Source organism: Physcomitrium patens, chromosome 8 (genome assembly GCF_059467195.1).
Source record: "Physcomitrium patens ecotype Gransden chromosome 8, ASM5946719v1, whole genome shotgun sequence".
Classification (NCBI taxonomy): Eukaryota; Viridiplantae; Streptophyta; class Bryopsida; order Funariales; family Funariaceae; genus Physcomitrium; species Physcomitrium patens.
In genome coordinates, this window is record NC_143417.1 from 10222964 (window position 1) to 10248328 (window position 25365).

At 38.5% G+C, this 25365-nt stretch overlaps 4 protein-coding genes across 9 annotated transcripts; 3 read left to right on the forward strand and 1 right to left on the reverse strand.

Annotated features, from left to right (window-relative positions):
• Positions 1-355: 355 nt before the first annotated feature.
• On the forward strand, positions 356-4327 carry LOC112286026 (eukaryotic translation initiation factor 3 subunit E). Of its 3 annotated transcripts, none has more exons than XM_024527525.3 (8): positions 356-653; positions 1142-1296; positions 1565-1792; positions 1947-2068; positions 2437-2656; positions 2864-3144; positions 3400-3525; positions 3779-4327. In XM_024527525.3, the coding sequence occupies exons 1-7, from the start codon at positions 446-448 to the stop codon at positions 3506-3508; spliced, it is 1323 nt and encodes a 440-aa protein (XP_024383293.1). In that variant the 5' UTR covers positions 356-445; the 3' UTR covers positions 3509-3525; positions 3779-4327. The 3 variants fall into 3 exon arrangements, with proteins under 3 accessions (XP_024383293.1, XP_024383294.1, XP_024383292.1); XM_024527526.3 differs by having other exon boundaries at positions 4186-4327; XM_024527524.3 differs by lacking the exon at positions 3779-4327 and having other exon boundaries at positions 3400-3754.
• Positions 4328-7457: 3130 nt separating this feature from the next.
• Positions 7458-10121, forward strand: LOC112285928 (thylakoid lumenal 16.5 kDa protein, chloroplastic). The gene is made up of 4 exons (XM_024527322.3): positions 7458-7921; positions 9217-9353; positions 9462-9534; positions 9698-10121. The coding sequence occupies exons 1-4, from the start codon at positions 7576-7578 to the stop codon at positions 9805-9807; spliced, it is 666 nt and encodes a 221-aa protein (XP_024383090.1). The 5' UTR covers positions 7458-7575; the 3' UTR covers positions 9808-10121.
• Positions 10122-10962: 841 nt separating this feature from the next.
• Positions 10963-15357, forward strand: LOC112285926 (uncharacterized). Its single transcript, XM_024527318.3, has 4 exons — positions 10963-11955; positions 12416-12594; positions 12975-13744; positions 14254-15357. Exons 1-4 carry the CDS (start codon positions 11729-11731, stop codon positions 15301-15303), a joined length of 2226 nt encoding a protein of 741 aa, XP_024383086.1. The 5' UTR covers positions 10963-11728; the 3' UTR covers positions 15304-15357.
• Positions 15358-17100: 1743 nt separating this feature from the next.
• LOC112285927 (uncharacterized) lies at positions 17101-21737 on the reverse strand. 4 transcript variants are annotated; one of them, XM_090252514.1, is made up of 12 exons: positions 21586-21737; positions 20700-20787; positions 20088-20384; positions 19789-19947; positions 19481-19621; positions 19245-19301; positions 18991-19126; positions 18695-18793; positions 18348-18544; positions 18156-18197; positions 17823-17879; positions 17101-17361 (listed from the first exon to the last, which is right to left on the reverse strand). In XM_090252514.1, exons 2-12 carry the CDS (start codon positions 20709-20711, stop codon positions 17314-17316), a joined length of 1245 nt encoding a protein of 414 aa, XP_090108640.1. In that variant the 5' UTR covers positions 20712-20787; positions 21586-21737; the 3' UTR covers positions 17101-17313. The 4 variants fall into 4 exon arrangements, with proteins under 4 accessions (XP_090108640.1, XP_024383089.1, XP_024383088.1 ...); XM_024527321.3 differs by having other exon boundaries at positions 17707-17879; positions 21586-21727; XM_024527320.3 differs by having other exon boundaries at positions 21241-21657.
• Between the last annotated feature and the right edge of the window lie 3628 nt (positions 21738-25365).

The following is a 25365-nucleotide window of genomic DNA, read 5'->3' on the forward strand; positions in this document are numbered from 1 at the left end:
AGTTTTTTTGAACTGAGTACATAATTTGCTTTTATTAATTCCTTTTATATTCTATTTAAGCTTTATATAAAATAAAGACCATCTATCTTTTTTTTATATATATAAATATATTATTATAGTTATTATTTATCTTACATAAAGCTCCTTTTCTTTCTCTACCTTCCGTGGATGATCATGGGACTAGCAAGTCAACCTTGAACGAAATCCCATGCATGAGGGCACAATGGAGCAAGAGATTGTCGACAGCAATTAGGGCTTGCGGGGGGTCATGTAGTCAACAACGAGGGAAGGAGAGAGATTAGGGTTTCGAAGCTTTAGCGCCTCCGCTTGCACACAGTGGGTCCTTTCTCGCTGTGCTCTCTCGCTCTCTCTCTCGCTCGGTGTCGTCGACACTACGAGCACCGCCTGAATTCTTCCCCCCACGCTGGCGCCATAGCCTGTCGCCATGGCGCAATATGACCTCACCGCCCGTGTGGCGCCATTCCTGGACCGGCACCTCGTTTTCCCGTTGCTGGAGTTTCTGCAGGACAAGCAACTTTACAGCGACGACCAAATCTTGAAATCGAAAATTGAGCTGCTGGCCAAGACCAACATGGTCGACTACGCCATGGACATCCACAAGTCTCTCTACCACACAGAGGACGTTCCTCAGGGTCAGTACGGGGCGTTGTTTTTTTCTTTGAAGTGGCCGTGAGGTGAAACATTGAGAGTGGTTTTGTGGGTTTGTTCGAGTTGTGCGGTGAAGGAGGGGAATTATGGTAGAAGTTGGTTCGTAAACTATGGGATCTTTCAGTCGGAATTTTTCATTTTTTTCGATTCAGATTTGAGCACCTTGCCTAATGAATTCGTTTGGGTTGGGGTCGCAATCGATTAGGTTTCGGATTTTTTTCGTGGGTTTTTATTATTACCAGTGTTTGATTAGTTGTCGCTTGTTTGAATTGGACTGAAATGCGCTCTTGCAGTCTTAAATGATATCCGGCGTCGCCGTCTCACAGGATTGAATTTTTAGGCACAAACTGCAAATTTTTGCAGAATTGCTGGTTTGTGGCAGTTCGTGAGGTGCTTGTTCATGGATTTCGGGTGGCTACATCATGCATCCATGATGGTTTAGTACTGATACACGGTTTTGGAAGTGGTTTAGATATGGTGGACAGAAGGGCAGAGGTAGTTGGTCGGCTTAAGGTTCTGGAGGAATCAGCAGCGCCTCTCATCAGCTTCTTACAGAACCCAGCTCTTGTTCAAGAGCTACGGTCTGATAAGCAGTACAACCTCCAAATGTTGCAAGAACGGTACCAGGTTAGCTATTTTTCAAGGAAGTTATTATCCTTAAGTGGCAATCCAGTCGCTTCAAATAGCTTTCAGTCAGGTCGTGTCGATACCAGGAGTACTTATGCAGAAAACTTGACTTTGTACACTAGTGATTTTGTTAGGATGTCTTCCACTAAATCTAGTGTGCTGCATCTCATTGTAATATGTAGCATATCGCATTTCAACGTCTTGCTACCTCCGTGTGGATGCCACATTATAAGTCTGACAGTTTCGTCTAAATTGTGATTGTTTGTAGATCGGTTCTGAGCAAATCGAGGCTCTGTATCAGTATGCCAAGTTCCAGTTTGAGTGCGGAAACTACTCGGGTGCATCCGACTACCTGTATGAGTATCGCGCACTTTGTACCAATAGCGAACGCAGCATTAGTGCTCTCTGGGGCAAGCTTGCATGTGAGGTATTGATGCAAAACTGGGACACAGCGACGGATGAGTTGAACCGGTTGAAGGAGTTTATCGATTCTAAGGTATACCTTAACTGTACGACTGACACACCTGAGAATACAACGTATTAGTTTTGAAGTTTCGTGTTCAACATGGAATGTGCTCATCGTTGCAAGTTAAAGCTCTTTTTTATATTTGAGTGTTCGAGCTCATTTCACTGAACCATACATGTTGCAGAATTTTGCTTCTCCCCTTAACCAGTTGCAACAAAGGACCTGGTTAATGCACTGGAGTCTTTTTATCTTCTTCAACCATGACAATGGAAGGAATGGCATTATTGATTTGTTCTTTTCTGAAAGGTACAGCGTGTTGTTTTGTGGGATCTTGGCTTTACATTAGGTTGTCCTTGCTAAAGTACCGTTTTTGCTTCTTGTTTACATTATTACCAAGTGAGTACCATATCTACTCATTTCGTAGATGCCAATATGTCATTGTGAGGAAGTTGTGCTATTCCTATGGATTTCCAGAGGTCGACATTGCCGGAGTGATTGTAGCACGCTGCTGTCCCTGACATGGTTGACATTTTGGCAACATGTAGTGGATGTGCCCAGTCTAAAACACGCCGGCTGACTAGGCTGACTGCTCATTGTGGAAGTAGTGATTACTCAGTAAAAGTTTGTCTTCATGCCATCGCTTGCCTCGTACTAAGTTTCGATTTTCTTCGCAGATATTTGAACGCTATCCAGACAAACGCACACCATTTGTTACGGTACTTGGCTACAGCTGTAATTGTGAACAAAAGGAGGAGGAACATGATCAAGGAGTTGATAAAGGTTATTCAACAGGAGCGTTACTCTTATAGCGACCCCGTGACGGAATTTTTGGAATGCTTGTATGTAAATTATGATTTCGAAGGAGCACAGCGAAAGCTTCGTGAATGTGAAGAGGTACGACTCGGAGAACTCGTCATTTTGGTCTCTAGTGCAAACTGTATCTACATTTTTTTCGAATGAGGTTATTGTACTGGTTTTTCTTAGTATGTCAATTGTATTTCCAGGAGATTTTGGATGCTGTGTGCATGAAAGCGTGTTTCTTATCTTAACGTGCTCTTTGTGTTGGGAGGCCTAATTTATGGAATATTGCTTCCTGCGCAGCTGATTGTGAGCGACTTTTTCTTGGGCAAGCAAACATCGGAGAACGGCTTTGTGCCGATTCCATTGCTAGATGAGTTTATGGAAAATGCTCGGCTTTTTATTTTTGAGACGTACTGTCGCATTCACCAGTGTATTGACATTTGCATGCTCTCGCAAAAGTTGAACATGAACTATGATGATGCTGAAAGATGGATTGTGAATCTTATCCGCAATGCGCGGTTGGACGCCAAGATCGATTCAAAGATGGGCACTGTTGTTATGGGCACACAATATCCAAATATGTATGTGGATTCTTCCCGGTTTAGATTATTGTATTCGTTCTAAAGTTTCTATTAGAAGATATGTTGGTTCATCCTCTGTAGGAATCATTCAAGATCTGTACAATTGGTTTAATGGTATTTTTAGGAATTTTCGTTTTGAATTTACATCGTCACTATACACGACTGCTTTTAGTTAATTACAAGGTACCTGTATGTTAACTATAGCATTGACGTGAAAAAAGACACGATCTCACTATGTCCTCCTTGGTCTATCAGATATGAACAAATTATCGAGAAGACGAAGGTTCTTAGCCAGCGAAGTTACGCTCTCACTACTAATGTAGTCATGACATCTGCCGCCGTCACTGCATCAGCCGCTCGGTAGCTATACCGGCTGTTGTGGTAAGGAGTTGGTTCATGGTTTTGGTACATTGTCATCCACGTTGAATGTCACATTAGATGCGAGTCTTTTCAGTATGTCAAACTTGACCATACTTGCCGCGATAATATTATTTCTTTGCACAAATAGGATAGCCTTCAGGCAAGGAGGCACTTGCCCCCATGTGAATTCCAGCATAAGGCATTTGGTTGCCATGTGCATTGAAATTAACTCACTTGAGTACTTCATTCATACTATGTTACATTTTGTTTGCAGATTTTTGGCAGACCAGATAGTGTGCTTTTCGGATTTTGATCGGTAGTTGCTTTCATTGCTGTTTGTTTTGTAGAGATAATTGCGTGAGAGCTCCCTAGTAAAATTACTTTGTTCAATTATGAGGATCTTGCCCTCGGACATGCACCCTTGTTTTAGACATGTCAAATGTTTTCCGTCAATTTGCATGCTGATTTCTCTGCTTCTTAGACATTCTTAGAATAGGTATGAGATTAGTATTTTGTTCGCTTCAGCTTATCACTTTTTGTCGGAGAGCATTGGCATCCAGTAGACCGGAGCAGAACACATGACATTGCACAGAAATGGGTCTTGTAGTTTTACCCTTTTGAATATGTAGTGTCAAAGTCACAAATGCAAAGAACTTATCACTGTTGTCTTTTGAACAACAGTACCGGAGAACCACCTGAGGGACAATGTGCTAGTTGTCCAGGACATCCCCAGACGTCCGCCAGGGACAGCAGCAGGCCTGCCTCAGATGATATGTATTTATTGTGTATAATCAAAATTATTAATGTATATTTATTTCCTCCCTTCACTTTCCACAGGGCTGCTGCAATCCTACCGCCCAACTTAACCTAAGGTTCCACGATTGCAGTGCTAGCTACTCGATGTCCCCACAAATGGGTAGACATCTCGGTCGTTCATCCAGGAGGCACGTTCCTTGCAAGAGAATCACATTCAAAACCTATTGACTCTATTTGTTTGGGCAGCATAAACATCTTGAAGTCCCATCATCACTAAATATTCCTTGTTTTGACCGGTAGTTTCATCCAATTGAGTAGTCTAAATGTCACAAAGTCCCACTACTGTGCTTTTTTTCTTTTTTATGTGGGAGTGATCTAATTTGCATTGAGAATTTGCGCTTCTCTCCTTGATGTGGACAATGTCATGTGCAAGTCCTATGCTCTTGACTCTGAGGAGATCTGGAGTCCAATACGTATCTTGCAGCAAGAGTTGTGCTGTGTAAAATGGTTGAGACGAAATATCCCTTAAGCTTTTGTATAAGTTAACATGTCAATGGATGTCAATTTTGGGTGTTCAATAACTTTTGATTTTACTCCTTTGTTGTTTGCTATTTGCCTTGCTACTCTATGAGTCCATAAGTAATAAGCCATGGTGAAGATATTTTTTGTTAAAATGAACGAGGATCAATGTGGTCACAATTTATGCAAAAAGAAGAAAAATCTATGACATCTTTATGTTGCAACAAAGTCATGTACTACAAGCACCTTATTCTCTAGATCATTCTTTTTTTTCTTTTTCTTTTTTCTTTTTGTTTTTCAAGATTCAAACCATATAGATAAAAATAAAGCTTTGCCCTTGCTCAAATGTCACCCCATTAGTGATGATCCATTACATGACATTCATCAACATCACAACCATTACAAACTTGCATTATATTTGCTAAATGTTCTAATAAAGACATGAAGGGATGGATAATTAAACCATACTTCTATTTTTAAATGATGATTGAGGAATGTTGAATAATATTAAATTATTTTTGATAGAATAGCCAATGGCGACTTAATTGTACACATTTGATAATGCTCATCAAAAAAGTTTGTTTGTTTTTTTCTTTTCTTTTCTTTTCTTTTCTTATCAATATTTTGAATACTAATATTAGATGATGGCAAATAGTGAGAATCATTCAAAGAATTTAAATTTTGTTGTTACAAAAAATGAATTGAGTGTACTACTTGAACATTTTTAGCAAAATTCACTCACTGCAAAGAAGGAAAGATGAAATTTTCCAAATCTTCTCATTGAGATTATGAACATAAAAAAGCGGTTATCTAAAACCAAAAGATTAAAAATTGGCTATGAAAGAATTGTTGTTTACTTTACATTTCTTGTAGAAATTAATGTAAATATTACAGATTTTTAATGTAGTTTATTATGATGTCATTATAATAGAAAAAAGAAAACAGTATCTATTTAAAAATGTTAAAAAGTCTTATATCCCATCACATGTAGATGCATGTAAGATGAAAAAATTGAACTGCGCATGTATCAAAGTTTACAAAATAAAATCTCACCTAAAACACCAATAAATAAATAAATAAATAAAATACTAAAACACATTGAATAAACCCACATCCAATTGCATCTTGCAATTGGGACACAAATGATTTAAATCGAAAAACAATAAAATAATAAAACACACATATAGTAATATTATTATTTTTATGGTGGTTAGAGCCATTCTTACAACCACTTAACTAATTCAGGATCTGAGTGATAATATATATATATATATATATATATTATATATACTTAAGTTTTAAAATTATAACAATATTACACATTTATCTTCTAGTACAAATCACATGAGAAGTAGTTTTGAAATGTTATTTGAAGTTTAAATTAGAGATTTTGTACATATTTATAAACATTGTATTTTCTTTGTAACATGACAACCATATAAAGTTAATTTGTTTCATTATTTATTCTGCTTCCTCTTTGTTTCATGAAATTATTTTTCTTTATGATATATATATATATATATATATATATATATATATATATATGTATGTAACATATTTTAAAACAACAAGAATAATATAGTCATAATTTTTTTTTTTATTATTATTATTTAAAAACCAAAAGAACATCTATGTTGTCATTCATCTATGACCACAATCTTTTGAAAAAGTACAAAAAAGTAAACAATAATAATAATTGCAATTCTATATTGCAAATTTCACAGCTTTATAGTCCAAGTAATTTTGATAATACATTGTACCATATGCACCTATAAAAATTTGACATTTGAATTGATTTGAACATAAACATTAAGCTTTAAAATATTATAACATATTATTCTATCTCATTTAAGTCATAGTCCATTATTAAAACTTGTACCAAATTGCATGCAAATATAAAAAATCAATGTCAGCATTCATGATATTGGTGTTGGTTACAAGAGAGAGGATTTCAACAGACCAAATATATATATATATATATTTAGATTAGTTACAAATTAATAACAACTACACACAATATTGTAATGTGGATACAAAACAAAAAATCAATTCTATGTATGTTAATTTTATATCAAGTAAATTAAAACAAAAAAAAAAACTATATAATTAGATGAGATAATATATTACACATACTATAATATGTAATTACAGGTTGGTAAAATGTTGAGATCAGTGACCCAATTTCAATTAACCTGAGGTCGATTCCAAATAACCAGGGGTATATTCAAACCAACCACAGGCACATTCCAACTAACCAGAGGCACATTCCAACTAACTAGAGGCACATTCCAACTAACCAGGATTCTTATTTTCAAATCAACCGTAGGTCGATTCCATCAACCCACAGGTTGATTCCAAGTAAGCAGGGGGTAGATTTCATTCAACCACAGATGGATTCCGACCAACGTGGGGAGGGTCTCGGAGCAAACTTCCATTAACCCAAAGTCGATTTTAGTCAACCCCAACTCTGTGTCTACCGCAGTCGGCTATGGCGGACGGTAGCGATGAGAAGCCCGCACTCGAGGCGTGCATCGAAATTCGGAAAACAGGGGGCAATGGCTGGATTGGATAAGAATCGCAGCAGTACACAGTGAATGGCTGGCGATGAAACCACGGCGCTGCCGTGGCTGCCTATGCCAGCGCGGAGCTCACCACAGGGTTGAATTGGCGACTGCAACCGTGGCGAAGTTCGGAGGACATCACGGCCGTGTCTTGTAACGATCCCAATTTGTGTTTGTGTCATTGCCGCTTCGATTTTTCGTTAGATCCGCAGCTTGAAAGAGATCGCCAATTGCAATGGCAGTGACGGCGATGGCGAGCCTTGCGTCGTCCTGCTCGGTGTTTCTCGAGGGCGAGGCTCTGCGTGTGCGGGGATCGGTCTCGGATAATTCCCTGCGTCGCGGCAACGGAATTGTGAGATGCGTGCAGGCCAAGAGCGAAAGTGAGAAGCCCACGGTATTTTCCAGGAGGCAGGCTGCGTGCGCTTTGGTTGCGGGGGCTCTCGTTCTACCGGTTGCCCCGATGGCCCGTGCATTACTTGAAGCTGACGACGACGATTCTCTTCTTGAGAAGGTGAAGGAGGATAAGAAGAAGCGCATCCAGAAGAGGTCGACGGCAATCAACGAGTTCGTGAAGGAAAGCGGTATTGAACTCATCCTCCTTGTGTGAATGTTGTAGTAGAGGATTGCATTTTAAAAATTGGCCACAGCTCTGTGCGCGAACGACGACAAAATGGCAGAAGGATGTTTAGTCCTTCAATTGTGCTATGTCGGTACTCTTTTAGTTCGCAATGAGCTGCCCTGCAGAGATTGACGGATGAACCTCATGTTCCAGAAATTATTCAATCGTAGGATCTGTCAATGGCTTGTCTGTTTGAGGTATTGTTCACGAAGATGTAGTGTTTCCAAGGGCATGTGAAGGAAAATCTTTGAACCTGATCTGGATAATTTAGGAGAACCTTGGCTTTTAACTTTGACAGGGACTTGATACATGATTTTCCCTTAGCAAGGTATCTCCTGCGGGCTCAGGTCATGAATAGTAGAAAAATCTATTCAATAATCAGCCGGGGCGGCACAGTTACCCTGGATTCCTCTCCCTTGATGAGTCATGGGATGTCTGCAGCATGTATTGCATCCATCCTTTTTCGTATTTCTCGCAGATACTTGCAGTAGGACGGGTTTGACATGTTCCATTACGAGAGAATTCCAGTCAATTGGAGTTATTACATCCTGTTGGAGTAGTTACATTTGTATATCGTGGAATTGTAGAGGATAATTGGTGTAGCGGACACTTTGCATTGTTTGTGTTGTGCCGGAGTGTGTGTTTGATCTTTCTACTTTGTTTTCAGGCGGAAGAAAATTCAGTAGGTGACGACAGTGTGTTTACAATGCACATCACACAATGCCTAGATAACCATTTCCTACTTCAGAAGCATGCTTGTGTACGATTTAATGCAGTGACCTGGGTTGATCCGAAATTTTTCCTCTTTCGGGAATTCTGTTAATGCGTTTCGGTTAGAATGGGATAGAATTAAAAGGATGTCCAAAGTTAACTGTTACTTGAGTCAAGTTATGATCTTTACACCCTGCCCATGCGATTTTCTTGTAAGGTTTGAACTAGTCGTTTGATTGGTTGAGTCCGAATTCTTGTAAATAAAATATTTTCAGCAGTTTTCTTTGGGTTCGTGGTTGTTGGTGCAATAGGGAAGTTCAGAGTTCCGTAATATCGGCGCTGGTCATCCTTGTATAAATATGTATGAATTCTGTGTAGGATATCTGGCGACTAACTTGGTTTAACGCATGTATCAAGGTTTCTGAGAAACTTTTATGAACAGCTGACGAGCTCTAAACAAGAAGACAAGAATTTCCTTGTGTTGACCGTCTGGGTTTCAGTATCACGAACTTGTGGGTAATAACATCAAGTTTCTCTTTTGATCAGAGTATGTGCAGACTGCCGTGTACAAGTTGAGTGAAACAGGGCAAGCCATTGATGCAGGAGATTACAGCAAAGCAACCGCGGTCTTTGCACAACAAAACGGCGATTGGGTCCGTAACATTCAGGCGGCGATAGACAAGGTCTTTCATTTCTCCTAATTCTTCCTCCAATACAATGCTCTGCTTGTTTCCAGTATTTCTAACTGCCAAAGACATAGGATAATTCAATGACGTGTGTTTTTATTACAGGTGAGTTCTAATTCGAGTGAGGAGGCTGCGGCTAGCACTTTCCGTTCTTCCTTAGCTTCGCTTGAAGCAGCAGGTAACTTGTAATTGCCTGTAAAATATCTTTATACTCACTTTAAGCCGCAGAATAGTTTGTTTAGCGAATGCGTGTGTATCTACTTGGCTTATTTTAGTTTTCTTTTGCGTTCAACTGTAAACATTATGTTAAACAATTGCTTTTGTCGCACTCTTTACATCAGTGAAGTCGGGCGATTTTAAGTCGTCAAGAGTTGCGTTCATCGCCTCAGCAGAGGCATTGGATAAGTGGGCAAGACTTACCGGATTGGCAGAGAAAGTGGTGGGATTGTAAATAACAGCGCCAGGTCGCATGCAATGTCTGGTAACTCTGCTCATGTGCTTGAACTCTGGTCTGTTAGCATTGGTGATCCAAAACCATCTAAGGTTTAGTAGATTTCAATCCAATTTTTTCTGGCGTAGACATTGTCGCGTTAAACGTCCAAAATCAGCAGCTTTTTGCTTGTGGGAGACGGTGCGCTAGAGCTTTTTGTAGAGTGTTCTTTTCGCCTATCTTATCCGCTAGATAGAGAAGTAATCAATCTTCTCTGCTGAAGGTCATTTGAACCAACATGTACCATTTCCAAATGACAGGGCGATTTCACATCATTCATTTAGTTGAGTAAATGCCTGTAATGCGGTGCAGCTCATCAAAATTATCACACAATCACAAACCATACTTCTTTTTCAAGGAATTACAACGTTCATTTTGAAATTCATAAGCATCACCAAGGCATTGCATACTGGTGATCGACTCTTCGATGGAATTTAACAAGATGCATGAGGTGCAGTATGCAAGCCATGGCTGCTTCTGCAAGTGCCGCCTGTGCGGTATCAGCCTCTGTCGAGCCATGCCTACTCGAAACAGCAGTTGTGCCCATTCGACTAGGCTTCCATCGCCGAGGTCTCCCAAGTTCAGCTCTTGTTTCGGCGAAGTAATGGTGATTTTGTACACGAGCATTACTTGGGTACTCACACCCCTATTCCTAAATCAATGCACCCTCAATCAATTGATGTGCACTTGTCCACAGCACAATGTTTCGATACGTTAAAAAAGAACGAAAAGAAGAAATAAAAGCCGATAGCATGAATACACATAGAACACAACAAATTAGCCCACTGTATTATTGCACATCATTCCTCTCAACTGTCAAAGCAAATGCGTTATTTTTTTTCTTCTACTCCCAAATTGCATCTTGAAGCATAAAACAGTACAAAATTATTTACTTTTGTTGATAGATTGAAGTTAGATGCCTGAAAGCCATTTCCGAGAACCAAATCGAGCAGTCTCATGGTTCGAAAGGCGATGAGGCCGTGTATTCGGGAGCCACGAAGCGCAGCGGAGATAGGGTGGGACCCAAGAGGCGAAAGGACCGAGAATCGGATTGGACACCATCCAAACGGAACCAACCGGGCGCTGGATGTCCCCTAGTGCGCCATTCAACCGCGCCCTCAGCAACAACAGCAGCATGTGTTCCCATCACGCTCTGCGAGCGTCCGTCGAACGGATCACGCTCGACCACTAGCAGTCCACTGACCATGTGTGTTTTTTTGGGTTCCGGTCACAGCTTTTCTCGTAGAGATGTCGGTTACTTCGCTGCTGCGTTCGTGGGAGCTTAGAGCGTTAAGGCTAGATCAGTATCTCGCGTACGTGCGCTAGCAATCCCTAATTGGAGTTTGTGTTGGCGGCTTTCCGGATTCGTGGCACCTCCATCGACTGTTAGGGAGCTAGGGTTTTGGTTTCGTGATTGAGGGTTGAACATGATTGTTCTGGTCTAGGTTTTAGGGTTACATTGTTGGATGTGTGTAGGGTGGTTAAGTGTGCAGGGCGGAGGCGTTGGCGGATCCGTGTTGTGGGTCGTATGTGAGAGCTTGTTCTGAGCCCAACTTGCGACCAGATTACAATCCTAAGGATTTTTTCGAATTTTTCGGGGTTACATTGGAAGGTGCATTGTTGCAGTCCATTCGAGAGATTCTAGGATTTTGAGTTTTATGTGGAAAGAGGGCGGAGTACTGTAATTGGGATACTGTCCCAACTAGTGTAGACTTCTTTTTGTTGCAGGCGGTTGGAGAGAAAGCTCATTGCAATCAAACGGTTTTCCCGTAAGTTATGTTGCCGAGCAGAGTCAATTCACTTGTTAGTTCATCCTCGATGAGAGAACTTTTGAAAGGGTGAAAAAAGCGACGACCGTGGATGTTGGGAGGCAGGTTTGCCTATGGCCTGTCGGGTTGCCCACAACCCAGTTGTTAAGCTCTGGATGGCTAGCCAATCGATCTGCAAACAAGTTCCTCTGGAGAGATGGGGTGGGCTCAGGGTTTGGAGTCATGTGAGCATCTCTGTCTTTGCTGAAGACGCAGGATGTTGTAGGATACAAATGCCTTTCATTTCGCTTAAACAGCTCCGAAGTTGGTCTCACTGTTCGCCCTTCAAAGATTCCCTCGGGTCAGTCATTTCTCTGAACTCAACCGTCATGCATGGCTGCTTAAATTCGAGCAGCGGAAGTTCTGTCTTCTTGTGCACAACTCTTCATGTGGTTCACTCGTGTGTGACCATGTTATCCTTCACGGGCGCAATAAAGCACTAAGTTTTCGTAGAGAAATCTAGGACATTCATTTTAGATCTTAGGTACCTAGCATTATTTCCCCCCAGTTACATCTTCTGGGGCAAGGTTGTGCTTAGTGCACATCTACAGTGCAAGAGCGGTAGCTTGCTATCATCGTTATTGAGCAGGACGGGAGCTCCTCATTTAGATTTACTATGATATTCAGGAACATTTCACGAATTTCTTGCAAAAAATGACTCGTACTGTATGCAATTGGATCGGGCGTACATCTGCGGGTCGTTCATCTTGCAATATGCTTTCAACGGGGAGTTCTTAATATCCGATTGAATTCTCATGCAGGTTATCAGGTCGGAAAGGGATAGCAAAGGTTTCCCCTCTATGGGTTGCCTATTCAGGACCAATAGTAGCCGCCGAGGTTTTTACAGACCCTAGACGTCTTTTTGGAGGATCTGCCGCGTTAGAAGAAAGGGAGCGACTTCACTTCAAAACTAATGATGAAGATCAGCCCTCCGTCTCGGGTAAGCCATCCCATATAATTTTTTTTGGTTGAAGATGTACCAAAATGTTTGGCTTTGACTATATTTCGGGTGATTATTGGCTTTGTGCTGCAAAAGCACGCATCAAAGTCTTACAGTTCAGATCCTCCATTTCTGAGTTCTGTGCAATGAAGTCTTTTTGCCTTCCTGGATAGGACTAGCTGCAACATACCATCAATCGATGATGAATTTGCAAATTTAGTACGAGTATTTCTCAACAGCCCTCAATTTAAACAAGAACTCATAATTAGGTTGTTATAGTCAAGGTGGCTACTTTTTACATACTTTTGCTTTCAGAAGCGGGTGCGTCGCCTTGGAAGTGTTGCAAGTTTCTTAATGAGAAAGGGAACTTCAATTTGCAGGAGAGGGGGAGCATAAGGATCCCGAGAGTCCGACGGGTGGATCAGATGATCTGGATGTGTCACCATTTCGTCGACACTATGTCAAGGATGTTCTGGCAGTTCTCCGTACAGTAAAAACAAAGCAGGAGATGACTGAAAAGCTTTCTCCATTCGTGGGAAAGCTCTCACCGCGGGACGTAACTGTGGTTTTCAAGTCGATGTATAATAGACAAGTTTCTGTGGAGTTTTACAAATGGGTCAAGTCACAGGATGGATTCGAACCTCATTTCCACTTGTATGTGGCCTTCGCTCACTGTCTAATGAGGGTTCAAAAGTGGGTAGCACTTGAAATTTTAGTTGATGAGATGATAGGAAAGAATTGCCCCCCCGATATTAAATTTTATGCTCTAGTGATCAAGGAAGCTATCAATACTGGTCGGTTTCAAACAGCTCAACACTGGTTTTCAAAAATGAAGTTGCTGGGGTGTCCCCCTGATATTGTTATATACAACATTCTTATCTTAGAGTATGGGAAGAGAGGCAACTTCAGTCAAGCAATGAAGTATTTCAGTCAACTAAAGGACGAAGGTCTTTTACCAGATAGTGGCACATACTGTGCAGTTCTCAGTGCTTGTAGGAAGGTTGGAAATATTGACAAAGGGAATGAAACTCTCAAGGAGATGAGGGAGGCTGGAATTAAGCCTGATCAAGTTGCCTACAGTATTTTGATCGACATGTTTGGTAAGGCTGGCAGACATGAGGATGCTGCAGCCACATTTCGAGAATTGCAGGTAAAGGTCTATGAGAATCTAGTATACTCTTACTCGTTCTTATTTCCGACCTTTATGATGCGGTTATGCGTTATTCTGCCAGTTGCTCAGTCTGGGGGTTTGCAATCAAGAGAAAATTAGGGTCCGTCGTGGCCACTCTTTTAGTTATATGCAACTCAAGCTTAATCGATTTCTTTCCATACTTTAGTCAATGTTCGCAACTTGCTTTCCTTTTTGTTTTGCCGTTTTTCCAATTTTATTTGCTTTTCTCAGGTGGTTAATGCAGTTCATGAAGACCACCTTCAGTTTTATCCAGATCTGTTCCTGTTTGTATTGTAAATCTCTATGGCTTACAGATAAAATCTTTTGCTGTGCTGTTATCATTCTCTATGTTTGTGAATGAAATGTTATTAACTTCTAATAGTATGTTAGGTACTTGGAAGCTCAATGCATATTAGTTTGTTCTGACAGGGTTGTCAAAGTAGTGGCGAACTCACTACCTATTCCTATCCTTGTTGATTTGTTTGCAGATGTCAGGTTATCTGCCCGATTCAGTGGCCTACAATACTCTCATCCACGCATTTGCAAAAGTAGGCATGGTGGATCAGGCAACCTTAGTGTTCAAAGAGGCCCAACGCTCTTTTTGTTTAGATGATCCCGTTATATTCTACACCATGATCCAGGTCTATGCTAAAGCTCGAATGGCCGACCAAGCGCTTCATGTGCTTAAATTGATGAAAGAGATTGGATTGCAACCCAATGAGCTAGGTTACGGGAGCGTCTTGAACGCTTTCATGAGGGCTAATCAACCAATGGGAGCAATTAAGCTTTTTGAAGAGATGCAGGAGTCAAATTGTCGTTTTGGCGAGAGCACCTATATCACAATGCTTAACGTTTACTCAAAAGCAGGGTTTCATTCTGCCGCAGAAGAATTGCTTGCAAAGATGAGGCAGCTTGGGTTTCGTCGGAATGTTGTGGCATACAGCACACTGATTGATATGTACGGCAAAGTAGGGAAGCTACAAGAGGCGACAAGGTTGTTTTCCACCATGAAACAACAAGGCTGCAAGGGGAACTTGATAGTTTACAACACGATGCTGGACATGTATGGGAAGGCAGGTCGTATCAATGATGCTGAACGTCTCATGGCTGAATTGAAAGACTCGAAGCTGGTCCCTGACACAGTCACCTATACTACTTTAATAAACGCTTACAACCGGCTTGGCCGCTTTGAAGAGTGCATACGAGTTTTCGAACAGCATCGAGCTGATGGTTTAAAGCTCGATAGAATCCTAGTTGCCATTATGATCAATGTTTATGGGAAAGCTAGGCAGTACTCTAAGCTAGCTGAGCTTCTAGAGGTAATGCCCAAATCTGGGATCCAACCTGATACCAGGATTCTTAAAACAGTTGTAGAGATTTATGAAGATGGTGGCATGTGTGAGAATGCTGCAGAGCTTTTGCGCAAGATAAACGAGCTTGGCCCCTTAGAAGGTAACACACTGCACAAGCAGCATCGCTGGATCAGACCGCCCCCTGATAGCAGCCAGATGAACGCACCTTCTGATATGTTTGTTTGAGAAAATATTCGATGGGAATGGTACAGTTCATATTACTTGTGTAAGCTTAAAGTACCCCACTGTTTTTTCACGTGTTTCATTCTATTATTGTAGCGACTTGTCACGGATGTTCACAGTTTCACGAAGATTTGCACCTTGAATGCAATTATAGCCAACTGCACCTCATGTGATAACCAAACACACGATACCGTGACATTTCGCTCCAAGCTGGGCCAAAATATGCACAGAATCCAGTAAAAAGCTCTACATTACTAATGTAATGACGAAAGACCTGTAAGGTTTTGTGTAACCTGTATGCAGTTCCTGAATTAAACCCAGTTCACCAGCCCACCAGTGCACATGCACCTACATAATATGCTGTGTTCCTACAGCCTTTGTTGAAAGCAATTTCTGATTTCGTTTTATGAAATTCTTAAGAATTCTGTAATGATCCTGTTTGGAGAAAATCATTCTGTTTTTGGCATCTGTATATTGGGTGGCTCATGGATTTGTATACAAAACGTGGCAAACTTTGTAGACTGGAAATAATTCAATTCAATTCTACTGTTATTGAAAAAATATAAAAATAATTTTGAAGATTTATTTATATATATACAAATATGTATATATATATATATATATATAAATATGTATATATATATATATATATATATATATATATTTCCAGGAGTCTTAATTATTAAGATTGCAATTATTGTGTAATATTTTATTAAATTTTATTTTCTCAAAGAAAATAATTAGCAATTGGCATGCTATTAATTTTTTAAAAGAAAAGATCAATTTTGTTTACACCTCAATATACAAGCTAAATGTCTCTTAATTTAATTGGAGTAATAAACAAAGATATTATAATTTATTCTATTTCACTTGAAAGAAGAGAAAATTAAATCTTTTGTAATAAAAAGACTAACAAAATGAAAACATAATAGTAAATTCATTGAAAAATAAATGTAGTAAAAACTCAATAGATAAATAAAGAATATTGTTATTTCAATTAGAGCAAAAATGGTGAGATTTCATAGATAGTTAATTTAATAATTTTATAACTTGTTTTTTGATTATATATCATTTTTGAGTTGTATTGTAGTGGTGAAGATTATTTTTTTAGAATTTAGTACATCTACAAAGTCATTTAGTTGGTATTATAAGCAATTCAATAAATTCCTATATAGTATCTAAAAACTATAGTTGTTTGATAGTGTTTCCTTCTTAATTTATATAGTTTTTTTGTGGCTAGTGTTCATATGAAATTTGTTAGATCCAGCCTATCTTGATTTTATTTTTGGCATGCCATTGTTAAAAACATTTAACCTAAATGTGTGATTTTTGATTATCTAAGAAGTTTTGTTGTAGAATATTTGTTTAATAAGAATATAAATGAGTCAAATCAAAATGTTTTTTTTTTTTTTTTTTTTTTTTTAAACCTTGTCCTTAAATTAAATGTTCATCAATTAAATTGTAGTTCATTATAAAAGAAATCTACTATTAAAAAAATAATAAATTTATTTCAAATAAAGTTCCAAGTAATTTTGGAGGTCTACTCTTATTAGCCATATACAATGATATTTCTAAATTCGTGTGTAGTTTTTATTTATACTGCATTGTATTCATCTAAAACACAAAAACTACTAAACATCTAAAATGAGGCCTTAGTGCACCTAAATATAATGTTAGAAAAGCTTTAAAACCATTGTTGAATGTACAAGATTCGAAAAAAATCCACGTGAAAATTTCATGGATAAGCTACAAAAGCACACCCAAAAGTCTTTGTATAAGGAGGCCATGTAGGTCAAAGAGTCAAGGCAATACTGAAAGTTGTTTTTTTTTTCCTTCTGTTTACAATTTTGTTTTTGTTGTTTTACAGTATTTGCTTTTGAATCAGCACGAATAAACTCAACATGAAATAAATCAAAGCTCATTTACAAAGCCACATATCCAAAATTTCTATTTCTTCTTGTCCTCCTAGTGCACCATCTTTTCCAAGTTATTTGGAGAAATTTCCTCACTGTGTCACCGTTTCTCCATAAGAGGAGGATTATCAAGCAGCTGGTTGCGATACTGCACAAGAAAGAGCAAAAACATTAAAAAAAGACATTGTCATCGCAAAGAGTGCATTATTTAAAACCATGAGGGAAAACATGATAAAGCATCATTGAGCGTCGGTAGTCAAAGCAAGACTACTACGTGCTATATTTATAAGAGCTTGCACAAATGTGACCTAATCATATAATGAACTACAATTTAATTGAAGAAGCTCAATTTACATATTGCGCAAATGGTACTGTAGAGTAATTATCTACAGAAACACAGCACATAAGCTCCCTATTTATGTACTACAAAAATTCTGAACCATTTTCGAAGTCTGTTCAGATGCGAAAGTCTACACTAGACATTTCTACTCACAATCCTGCTTGACACGTCCCCTGAGCAGGAGCTGGGCGGAATAGCCATCTGAACAAGTGTGACGGAAGAGAGAAGATCCTGGAGAAGAATGTCTGGTTGGTTGGTTCATGAATCACCTCCACTGTACAAAGGGATTCATAGCTGCGCTTCATGTGTGGTGCAACCACATGCTCCTGGTTATGGGGGGCAGGAAGGGAAAACATATCATCAAAGTCAATACAAGATGTGCACTAGACATATGATACACTAGACTATGAATATAATGGACAAATAGACTTTTGGTATCCTCAAATCTTAAAGGCGACTAATTCGTACTGAATCGTCACACACGACACTAAGTGTTGAGCCTTTTAGATAGCAAAAATGAGAAACTAACGGATACTTAACTACTACCATATAGACGAGAAAATTACTAACTTCAATTTCAGGGTTCGGATAAAAAGTATTACCTTGAAGGTTTCAATTGAACAGAAATATGTACCATTGCATGCCTGCATGGTAAAATCCAATCACGTTACTCTTCTAAAGCAATCAACGCAGTTCGTTTTTGCACAACAAATTTCAAGTTTCAAATAATTTCAAAACGTGATAATTTTATTCTATAACTCAAAAAATGGAATCCTCAACATGTGATGACTAACCGGCATGATCACAGGCTTCTCGTTATGCAAAGCCTGCACCAAGTATTTCACTCCATCCCCATTATCTGCAGGACACTTGTGAAGAATCAAAGCCGTATTTGCTGCAAAGGGCGCCACTAGAGCACCACGCCAGAGATGCTGCTGTGGAGGTCTAAGAGGAGCCTCCAACGGTTTTTCACTTTGGACCTGTTTTATATCTGCAATTCAAGGCGAGAACTTATTATTGGGTTGTTTCATTTGCATGTTGACAGTAGATAACTTTAACAGGAAAAGTGCGATAACTACAACTAATACGCAATTGAGTAACCAAAGCTAGATAGTAACATCATATCAGAGCAACTAGTTACCAGTGTTTTCCAGAAATAAGCCAAGAAGACAACTGAACGGAATGACAGTCTCTGCATGCGCAAACCGCAACTTAGCTTTCTCCACTACCTTCTTGGATTCTGCATAGGCAAAGCAAGCAAGATCCTAGATTAGTCCGATAAATGAGTGTGAAGCACTCTAAGAGTCTAAAGAGTGCAACAAGGCCACGTACCGTTCGCCTAAACGATCAATCTAACCAGACCATCTACAAGTTTTTTACAAATAGGTTATTTCTGTCAATTACAAAAAACTAGAAAGAATTTGCTCTGGAACGTACGATCAGCTGCCATAGCACGATCCATGGTTTTAACCACATCATCCAGTAGTGGAACACCCATACGGTAGTTTAACATATCTCCATAACCTTTTAAGTGATGCATTTCGAGATCATCTGCCCATTCAAGCAACTCTATCTGCACAAAATATCAACACGCAATTCAAATGCATTAGGCAAACAAGGATGATACGCGGATAGCACCAGAGGGGCTTAAGGATAGAGAAACTTATGTGAAAAAATCAAGACAAAACTACCTCCTCCGCTGTGAACATAGCACAAGCCTGATCAACGATATCCAAAAGAGAAGCTTCCTGTTATGAAACATCCAAAAAAAACATCAGATCAAACATTTCAACGAACAGACGTGTGCCAACTTGAAAATAAACGGATAATCAACCTTTTGGAAATCCATCCTGCAATAAAAAAATATAAATAAAAATAAAATAAATAAAATGATACGAACTGCAAGTTAGGGATGATGCGAATATACATTTTTGCAGAGTAACCAAAGGGAGGACACATCCTCGCTATTGACTGCCAAACTATAGCGGCCCTGCACCGATTTAGCGACAAGTTCGTACACTTGAACTTGCCACCCATCTACTTTAGGCTTCTGCAACTTCTTCGATTCCTACATGCAGCAGGATCACAACACGAATGAAATGTAAGACAGAGTACATTCAATCTCAACAAGTAATTCCTATAAAACAATGAGGTCATTAAATTCTTCGAGCAAGCATAATGTGAATCTGGAAAAATTCAACAGTAACATTCAGAAACATTGTGGCGAAAACGAACCTTGTAAACCATACATGTGTCGTGGAAACGAAGATGGATGTCATTTGCTTTGCTGTCAGTAACGACGGAGAAAGCACGTTGTTTTCCTGAGCCTAAAGTCCCCTGACCGGCGAACATTCCCATTCCAAAAGCCACAGAACTTGCCGAAGACCTACCAACCTGCAATGTCAGGTGCGCAAGGCATCAAAACTCAGTGCACAATTTTGATCACAGCCAGACAGATATTACTAATTTTTTTAAAAACTTAGTTACTTGTTGAAAAAAGTAAAGATTTTCAAAATGTCGGTTTTGTGTTTTACCTGAGTAGCAATTATCGGATAGACATCAGGATGATACGGTTCCGAGAAGATTTCCGGATACCTGAGCTTGTAACGCTGTGCCAAGTCATACAGCTCCTCTTCACCCTTTGGCAACAATTCCCCTCCAATCTGCTTGTCAGACCATGGGGACTTCCATTCCTTGATCCAGAGTGGCGGTAAGGATGTAGTCTCATTTTGATTTTTGGCAGCTTCCGCTGACAAAACACGAAGCCTATCCGCAAACTCTTCCAACTCTTTGATCCTCTTCTTGGTCGGTCTGCGTGATCCATGCCTTGCCTGAACACAACCGCCACACAAACCCTAATTGAGAACAATGTTTCCAGGATTGCAGAAATGAGGGAGAATATTGAAGCTACAGAAGCTGTTTTTTGAACCTTCTAGCATAACATCCATGCCTGCCTCATTGAATCATGCAAGCTCTTTCTAACCAAACCAAATACACGTAAATTGCGAACAGATACTATTAATTATAAATGTTTCGAGCTAAGTTCACTGTCTCAGTCTGTAATCAAAGAAGAATTGGAAAATGTGTGTAACGGACTGCGCCATGCAAGTCCATAACACACTCAAGAATCAGGATACAGAACTAACCACAAGATTCATATGAATAGGCACACAACCCTCCGGAGTGCTCACGACTTCCCCATTTCCATACTCGATGCTTTTCCCAGCTGCGTAACTGCACATGCACATATAAAGTCAACAACCAACAGCACAATTTTCAGAGTAAATGATCTGTCAGCAACCTAAAAAGCTTGAACATCCCAAGCCAACGACGCAATCCCCACAGCAACACGTGCTCAAGCGCAGGTGTAATCGCGGGATGCCAGGAGCTACAAACCCCGTTCACAAGTCCTAAAATCTGGTCAGTAAACAGGAGAAAGGATCAACTACAATCAGATTCACGAAAATCACTCATTCAAAAGATAGATAGATTTACATAGCTTGCAAAAGAGCAACAAAAACCAGCGGTATCAAACCCCCAGTCAATTCAACTCCAACTATCTCTAATCCCTCCCATTCAATCACTGCACATAACCAACACAAATCTCATCTCAACAACAATAACAATCTAAGAAATCTCATTTCACTGCTGCCACACCGACCATACGAAAGCAACGAACGTTTGAACCTGGTAGAACTGGAAATATGCTGCCGAACATCGAACTTCGCAGGGGCCGCTGTCACACTCCACGAATTCCCCAACAGAACCAATAAACCCAACAAACCCAGAAACACACTCAAGCCAAATGTCCGCCTCGCCATTCTCCTAGCCTACTCTCCTCACCGTTGGCTCCACCCAACTTCTCCCGAAATCACAAACACGTTCCTCTCACCCTCACTCCTTAATCTCACATAAACCTCACTCTCTCTTTCTCTCGCTCTCCCTCTTTGACCTCGTAACGGGCCAGATCACAAGACCCCACCCGAGACTATTGTGCGACACGTCATGGTAGATGAGTAAATCCCAGGATACCTGAATATTCTACAAATCACAGAACGACTTGTTCCTGGGCGATGGATCTCTTCCGAATGCTCCTCGTTAGCCAATTGGAACTGCCAAGTTTTGGAGCTCTGAGCGATGCACGGTCAGTGGGTCAACCTGGCAGCTTCATGGTGGATCGATCCACCTTGCGAGAGGAAGAATTCCTCGGGATGGGCGACGCAATTGCACGCGTCGGCGTGGAAATCTCGGCCGTGCCAAGAGCTGCGCGTTGCGTCCCCGCGAGTTGGTGCCCTGCTTGTCTCGTGGACGGCGACGGACCTTAGTTGCTCATTCGTCGTGGTTTGAGTGACGGACGACGGCGGTTGGCCCTGGCGACGATCGTTGGACGGTGTAGACACGTCTGTGGGAAATGGATGTATGTGGTCTAGGGAAGGACGGTTCTGACGAGTGACTGACGAATGTTTTTAACAGTCGTCACTTTCCTTACAACCTACCATTGATATCTCTTTTTACCAATAAATTAAGGGAAATGTTAAATAGACCCAAGTTTTCACTCATACTAATCATCATGAATGAAGAAAATAAAATAAAATTCAAGATTCATTTCCCCACAATTAGACCTACAACCAATGAAAACCAACCACATTTATCATAATTACCATACTCTTCATCAAGGGTGGGTTGAGTTAGTAAAAGTATGGGTCTATTTACCATTCCCCTAAATTTAATTTCTTCATTCATTTTTATTTTATTTTTATTTGTACATGTGTGGATAGATTTTTGTATAATACTAAATTGGAAATATGTTTAAAACTTGTGTGTGTAGTTTTATTCTTTCAAAGGACTATATTTTTATCATTTTGTGTATTGTGAGTTTTTGATACTGTAAATGATTTTTTTATTTTATTTTCAGTTACATATTTATGATGGTATGGCATTTTTTTCCATGTTAACATTCATTTCTTTTCATGTCCAAAATTTCATCCGTGTGTTTCCAAAGAAGAATATTATAATCTGTATTATTTGGTTAAAATCAAATTTTAAGGATAATTTTTTTCAAATTTATTTTTTATTAGGATTTTAAATAATTTTTGATTAAAAAAACACTAATGATGATAATAAGCATTGTTATCTTGTGTATTACGATTTTCTTGTTACAAAGCCTCTTGTTCTTTACAATGGCCCAATTAATTTCGAAGGCCTTTGTATCCTTTCTCTTGATTTGGTTTTCTAATTCATACAATTTTTATTAATTTTAGGCCTATTCTTCAAATACTATGATGCATACAAAGTTAAATACTTGAATGGAAAAAATAAATGTTAAAACTAAATTACCAATTTATCAAACATATAAGATTGTTGTAGTGTGTATATATATATATATATATATATCTAACATGAATGATTTTCCCTCATTCATATTAATCTAACACAAATGATGAAGAAATTCATTCTATAAAATATACATTCTGAACAAAAGCATGGTAGAAAAATTAGAATCTCAACTTGTAAGAGGCAGTTCTTTTCTAAATTTTTATCCAATATGAATCAGATCTTAATATACAATAATAGTTTATTTGCAAATAATTTCTGTAATCCGATTTTTTCTATTGTTTCACAGTAATATTTTCTGCATTACAATTATTTTCTAAGTTATTCTTTATACTTACGAAAAAGGATTGTGAACGCTTTTAAACAAATCTGATATTTTAGATATTAAATAAGAAATACACTTACAGCAATTGAAGAAAAAAATAATAATTTTATTGTTTAAAATAAAAGGAAGATTTATTTAATCAAAAAATAAAGTTTGACTTTTAAGTAACGAAATTGTTATGAAATATTATAAATTTTGCTTTAATTAATGGATGTAATATAGTGAATTTACTTGTCATGAATTTAAAGTTGCTCCCATAGGAATTCTAAATGAGGTAGAGGCACATCACAAGCCTCCCCCCCTCCACTCCACAAATTTCAAAATAAGTTAAACTCATCATCTTTTATTTCTTATGCTCAAGGTTAAATTTATGATTAATGTGTAACATATTTTAAAATTTTCATTAAAAATTTCTATATATACATACATATCAAAAATCTCTCACTTCTTCATTTTAATTCTTGAATTCTTTCTCATGCTCTAAACTTATACCTTATCTCTATAACTCCTTTGTGCTCCACATCTACTTCTAATTGCCTGAAGATGCTTTCAATAGCAGCACCAAATTTTAGTCAAAAAGACAAGCCTCTTCAAAGGAATACAAGGTCCTTAATTATAAGTAGATTAGAAGAAGGCACAATATTTTTCCAAATAAAATCAAATATAAAAGACAATCCAAAGGCTGTGTACAATATATAGATTAATTTCTTTCTTACACTAGGATGCATTCATCCTAACTCTAATTTCTAATTCAAATCTCTATTCACTAAAATATCTATAATTCACTTATTATCAAATCAATCTACGCAAAGTTTAGCTCATTGATAATATCAATAAAATAAAAGAATGAAATCCAATAAATAGCATAAAAAACTCCAAATTAGTTTTGAAATTTGCTATCCAAAAACTCCAGCAACCCTTCCTTCAAATTTGCTTACATCTCCTTCTTTACAGCTCTATTTGTTGCAAGCTATAGCTTATTCGAAAGCTCATAATTAGATCTAACTTTTTTCCAAATATCAAAACAAAAAGACAAAAATACAAGAAATTGTGTAGAAAAATCCAAACTAGTATTGAATCTCCCTTGCCAAAAACTCTAACAACTCCTTTTTTACAAATTTTCTTGGATCTCCCTCCTCATACCTCCATTTCTTATGTACTATAGCTTGTTGCAAAGCTCACAATCTGTCACGGACATACGCATGTAAGCCAATAATTACATGTATAAATAAGTAGAAATAAGTAAAAATATATAAAAGTAAGTTAATTCTATAATATTTGCTATAGTAGCTTCCTAGAAGCATCATAGATGCTGGTTTGACTTTATAGGTGTCTTTAATTGATTTTTTGGATTAGAAACGTGGTCAACAAGTTGGCCATGTACCACATATGTTGCTAGTTTGAAGACCAAGCTAACTATGTGGCCTATACGTAGAAAAACTTGCCTTGTAAGTCAAGGCATGTGTCCTACAAAGTCAACACATATTGGAGGTCCTATAAAACATTGCCACATAGCCTTTAGTCAGATAGTATATATAGAGACAAGAAAGAAGCCTTCTTCACTCTTATCAACTCCTTTGTTGCTTCTAGTCTAGTTTCAAGGGTCTTTAGTTTTCTTGGCTTATGGCAATAGTCATTCCAGTTTCTTTTTTAATATACATATCAAGTTATTTCTATTTTGTCATCTTTCTTTGAGAGAAGTCTCGCTTGTTTTTTGTTTTTATCATATTCTTTTTCCTGATAGATTGACAAGAATATACTTATAATATCAGAGCTTTGTCTAATCTTGATTAAGAATGGATTACTCATTTCTCTTGATAAGATATAAGCATATTAGAATTATGGATTACCCTCTTTTAAACAAATATTGTCCTTAGTATTTTCTTTGTTTTCAAGTCCTCTCTTCTATTTGTCTTGAGAAATATTAGATATCTTCTTTTTTCTAAGTGTTATCATGGCAGAACTTGCTGAAATGAAGTGAAGATATAGAAATGATTGGAACTGCTTCAATATCTGTACCAAATTATGTTCCTTCTCCTATTATGGAATGCTCTTCTAGTATTAAAGAACCAAGAATTACCCTATTCTAAAAGTTTGATGGTACCAGATCAAAGTTTATAGGATTTATCAATGAAGTACAACTTGTGATTGAA